Source organism: Limulus polyphemus, unplaced genomic scaffold, assembly GCF_000517525.1.
Source record: "Limulus polyphemus unplaced genomic scaffold, Limulus_polyphemus-2.1.2 Scaffold2190, whole genome shotgun sequence".
Classification (NCBI taxonomy): domain Eukaryota; kingdom Metazoa; phylum Arthropoda; class Merostomata; order Xiphosura; family Limulidae; genus Limulus; species Limulus polyphemus.
Window position 1 is genome coordinate 53544 of NW_013667800.1, and position 6000 is coordinate 59543.

Sequence of the window (6000 nt, forward strand, 5' to 3'; positions counted from 1 at the left end):
AAAAGAGGTGTGACATTAGCTAACTCCCAATCCTTTGGTACCTGCTACTATTCAAGGACTTACAAAAATAGTAGCAAGTGGCTCACATATCCAATCCTTATCCTCCTTTAAAACCCTTGGGAAATATTATCTGACCTAGGAGCCTTATCGTTCTTTAAACTTCCCAATTTTTTCTTGACTAGCTAAGAATTAATGTAGTCATCTTGTTTCCATCTACCAACTGTTCAAAATGTGGAATACTGCTTAAATCTTCATTGATAAAACTGAAGAAAAAGCAAAATTTAATAAACCAGCCATCTCATAATAATCAGATACAAGCCTTCCTTTATCATCCCTCAAGAGTCCTACCCTCGTCCTAACATTTTGTTTACCCTTAATGTATTTAAAGAAATCCTTACTGTTAATTTTCACATTTTCAACTAACCTTTTCTCATACATACTTTTTGATGTCCTAATTTCCTGTTTGACCAACTTTCTTGATCTTCTAAATCTCCTGTCGTAACAGTCAATCTAAATTTATTAAATTTGTGATGTGCTTTTCTTTAATTTTATCTCTTATACTCTTTGTAAGCCAACCTGTTTTTTTTACTTGCAGCTACTCTTTTCTTTCTACAAGCCACATGTTTACCTTAAATATTTAAAAATTTATCTTTAACAATTTTCCACATCTAATCAGTGTCTCCAATTAACTCAGCTTGTTGCATCCCTCCAAAATTTGCTGTTTTTAAATTTGTAACCAAAATATCCTTATTCCTTATCTTCATATGCAATAAAACATTGAACCTAATAGAGCAATGATCACTTGCACCTAGATGTTCCCCAATTTCCACCTTCTCCATCATTTCTGTATTTGAAGTTAAAAATAAATCTAGAATGATATTGTTTCTAGTAGGTCCCTTGACTAATTGGTGAAGAAAGCCATCTTTAACAGTTTCCAAAAACGTTTCTCCCTCACAATTTGACTCTAAAAGCCTTTTCCCTTTATATTCACTAATAGAAACCCAAATGGATTCAATCTCCTTGCTATTATGTTTGACATCCTAAACTTCAACAGAATGTAACTCACATTTTACATATAAAGCCACTCCAGACCTCTCTCTTTCGTACTCTATTCCTATTGAATAGCCTATAACCCTGTATTTCAAAGAAATTTCTGTCATCAAAATCATCTACACTTGTATGTGTTTCAGTTATTCCCATTATATTAAAATCCTCCATTCCTACCAGTGCTTTCAAATTCATCTATTTTATTTCTTACACTTTTGGCATTACAATTAAGCCTACCCTTATAACTACTTCTATGCTCATTTCCTACGCTAAAATTTTCTCCGCCTCTTATGCTTTTTACATTTAGTTTATCCTGGCCCTCATCACTGTCTAGTCCTAGTTTTAAATTTTCCTTACAGCTGAATTAATAGCCCTAGCAAACAAGCCAGCCACTATCTTATTTAAATGCAAACCATCCATTTCAAAAAGCTCCCTTCTTCCATTGAACTGATCCCACAGGTCCAGCCAGCCAATCTGCTCATCCTTACATACTAACCTAAGCTTAGCGTTTACTATTATTGACCTACTTATAACTTCATCCCCACAGTTAATTCTGGACAGTATCTCTGACAATATTAAGTTATGGCATTTTTCTTTCAATGTCTATATCAACCGCTTGTACTTATCAATTAACTCCTCTGACCTACCTTTCTCTACATCATTAGCCCCTAGGTGCACAACAAAATCTGCATCTCTGCTATTCCTCTTTATTATATCTTCTGCTCTGTCAATTATATCTTCCACCTGTGCTCCTGGGTAGCATAATCTAATTCTTTTCTCCCCATTTACCCCAAACTCTCCTACCCACATGCCTTATCAAGGAATTATCTATAACTATAACCTCCTTAAGTTCATCATCCATATTCTTCTCTGTCTTTCTTGTTTTCCTTCCCTCCAATAGTTCCTCATCTGCACAACCAAAGGGCTGAAATCTGCTGTTCAATAAGTAGGCTCATTACAATTAAATCCACTACTTTTAGGCCTAATAGTACTCTTTCTAATTTCATAAAAGTCATTGTTAGCTGATGTATTCCTTGCATGTAAAAGTTTAGCTCCTTTTCAAATCCTGCTGCTGTTTCCTACAGTCTACACTTTTCTTTATCTATCACCTCTATAGAATTATGATAGGCTCCAACTTCTCCAACCAACCAACAAACTCTACATTCAAATTGCACATCTTCACTACTGATACTAGCTTCATTTAAGTACATGCCAATGCCGAGTTCCCAAATAAAAGTCACTCATTGCACCTATTACATCTAACAATTTGCAAACACTTAATTCCTACACTAGTCTTAACTATTGTATTTATACTTATAGCCTGGAAGTAAATATTCAATAACAAATACCAGTAGCATATTGTTAAAACTGTTATTGTTAAGCCTAACATTTAAGAACCAATTATATTATTTTTTATCACTATTTTGTCTTTACACTAAAGTAATTAAGTTTATCTTTAAATATATAGAACTAAGAAATAGCACTTTTATTACAAGTGGCAATAACTAGTCTTCACTTGGATGAATAAGTAATGTTAATAATACAATGTATTTAGCTTGATTTATATTATAACCTACTTATAACTAAAAGCTGAATTTAAACTAATGGATCTAAGTTTAAGTAGGCAAATTAAATCTTAAAACACAAGGAGACAATAAACTAATAAACTCATAGCTAAGCCTAAAATATCATTACACTTAGAAGCCTAATTTAACGTTGTAGTTCAATTTACACCACTAAACCCTAAGTTAAAACTTTGACTGTCTTACATTTACTTACCAATCTTACTAAATCTAGTTATTCTTTGGTTATTTAACCCAAATTACTACAAATGATAATATTAAATAATTCTCAAAAATCTATAAGAGCTTAATTTTTCAACAGCTTCTCTCTTCCATAGCACCCTCTATTTTTATGAAATGTAAAACAGGTGCATTTCTGTACCATACGTTATAGACATATTATTCCTCTTTATCTTTCTGAAAAGTCATTAGCATGTATAAGTATATTCATTAGAAACAGTAGAAATGTTTTAAACCAGAATCTGTGAAGCAAGCCAAAAATGAACTTTCAATACAATATCAGTGTGGTCATTAAATTTCCTTTTGATCTATAAAAGTATTGTAGAGGTAATATTTAATATTAAAGCACTAAAAAGTATTATTCAAATAATTCATTCTATATTACATACTACAGATGACACATCTAATTACACACACACAAATACCTACAAACAAGTATTTATGTCTAAATTAATTAAAAAAAAATTCAAGACTGGTTTCTCCTTTTATAAGAATTGCCTATTTCAGTTCACTAAAAGATCATTATAAAAAGGGATTCACTGTATTTAAAAATGAATCTCGAATTACTGGAAGAAGAATATAAAGTAGTGGTAAAAAACTTGCCAAATGAAAATAACTTTATTAATAAAACAAGAAAACGACATTTCAGGCAACAGCCCTTCATAAGGCCTTGATTAGGCCTCTATGTCATGTTTTCTTCATTGAAATTTGCATATTGGCAGGGAAAAGAAATTTGTAAATAAATATAAACTCTTGATAACATTTGGATTAAAGTTTAATGTAGCCAAAAAATAAGTCACTGGTTTAAGTTCATCTTCAAAATTTGAAGATACTCTAAAATCTATAACAATGGATTTACAAGAATGAATTAAAACTTTCAAGTAGCAATTTTTCACAAATTGATTTAAATTTAACCTAATAGTTTTAGGCCAGACTTACTTTCAGACTAATATAAAGCATGTTTAAAATTCTGCAGTGCAAGTCACTGGTCTACTATACTGATTTTAAAGACTCAGAAATCTATGGATATAGTTTATCACATTGATTCATGCTCATTCACTTTTTTACTTCAATATTCAATCTGTGCCAAAAAGAGCATCCTTTTCTCTTCACAACACTGATATGCGTTATATCGGAATAAATTTGAATGCCAACGTAAAATTTATCATAATCATAAACAAGAGTTCATGAACATGCTTTTGGATATTAGAAGTTCTCCACTTTTTAAAGAAATATAATAAACTTTTTTTCACCTTTTCAGCAAGCTCTAATTGTGCTTGAACTTCTAGCAGTCTATATTTTGTTGTGGATAAATCATTCTCCAAAGCCTGTTGATTTTCGTCTTTTTGTTTTAAGCTCTATTGAGAATAAAGATACAAGTAACATTTCTTCATGATATAAATGAAAATATGTTTAACCTTTCAATAGCAGAACTAAATTACCCTAATAAAAGTCATACCTTTTTAAGACAACAATTTAAGTAAACAATTTGTTTTACACAAATATATTATTGCAACAATATATATGTTTTTTATGTTACAAGAAAGCAAATATTGTAAAAAAAAAGGTTAAATTTGGTGTGATAAAAGGCACATGGTAGTACAAAACTGAGAAAAATAGGCCAAAGAAAATAGGCAATTTAGCTGAATTTTTTAAAATTACATACCTCTAAAGGCATTTTAGTACTACGTCAAATTCAACAAGTCCCTCAGGAGCCAAGGGGTGTCTTCACACTACAATTTCTTGGATATTACAAGTAAGTTCAATCCAGAAACTCCCAAATAGGATGGTTTTGGACATATATTTTCAATACAAGTTTTCGCTTGTTAATTGATAAATTTTCAAATGAAATACAGCACCCTCAAGTCTCCGTACTAGCTATTACTAAGATCTACCCACTGGGAGTAAATTCAGTATATATCAGTAAAGCCACATTCTCAATTGCCACCTTTATGCTTCTGCTACCACCTTTTTATGTTTAGCTTTCAATTGAGATAGGAGCAATTTCACTTATTTTGGTAGGGAAGGTCGAACCATCACGATAGTCAGCAGTTGGATGAGCAGACTTTAAAAGCAACTACAGGCATAATATTGTACTTGGCTTGCTGCAAAATATCTGCCAAGGTGATTCTAAACTGTTCCTGAATATCTCTGTGTGTCATCTGGAGACTTCCATGCTTCTTGTGCTTGGCTGTTAAGCTCATAATGCACTGATGGGTTTCAGTTATCTTACCACCTCAAATCACTTTTCACAGCCCCAAAGCTGAGTGTGTGTGTGGGAAATGCCTTCTTTTTAGCCAATAAAAATGTCCATAAAATTTCAGTTCAAAATTAAGAAAAACTGTATTGGGTAGTTTGTTTTTTTCAACAAAAATGTCCCCCACTGGCTCATGAGAGGCCTGGTAATTTGATTGTAGAATTTTCTTATTCCTTATAAGATCTTAAAGTTATATGAAATATTTATTTTGTAGGATAACGAAATGTGCTGCTTAATTTTAAATTTGGTAGTGCTTCAGATTATAGAAACAAAATAATCATATTTATATAGACATAAACTCTGTGTAATAGTCAATTTCTATAATTTACAATATTACTGGTAATTAATATTTTATCAAAAGAAACTCTGTAAAACACATGGATGTAAATTTAAGAAACAGTATTGTCAGACTGGAAGTTTTAAAGGTGATTTATAAAGAATAAAAGCACTGTTTGAATAGGTAGTGATTTATATATAAATTAAACTCTTACATATTTCATTTCATCCTGCAGAAACACAAAAGTAATAACTAAAAATAAATTGTTTTTCATCTTTTTTTTTCCTTTATTATTTTCGTAACACAGTTCATTAACTCTCTCAACACAGCTCAGTCAATTTTTACTCGATTAAAGTCTTTATAGTAATATTTCAATGAGGTAGGGTGTGTCTTTAGTCTGCTTGAAATTTCATATTTTTTAAAGTAAATTACATCTTAGTTACTAAGCTTGATAATTTATAGTGAAATTCTATGGTATTAATGTAATAATTTATTATTTTTTAGTTATTCAAATGTATATATAAAACCTAAAAAATATATTTTGTTGCATATCTTCCACGTGCACATTTTTTAAAGGCTTAGCAACCTACATCAAGCAGCAACCAAGTACAAAGGTC

At 31.0% G+C, this 6000-nt stretch overlaps 1 protein-coding gene across 1 annotated transcript in view; it reads right to left on the bottom strand.

Annotated features, from left to right (window-relative positions):
- LOC106466220 (leucine zipper transcription factor-like protein 1) overlaps positions 1-6000 on the bottom strand; it is an 85875-nt gene that overhangs the window by 16812 nt on the left and 63063 nt on the right. Inside the window, exon 8 of the mRNA XM_013926469.2 lies at positions 4103-4207. Coding sequence (XP_013781923.1) covers positions 4103-4207 — 105 coding nt within the window. The remainder of the gene's footprint in view (positions 1-4102; positions 4208-6000) is intronic.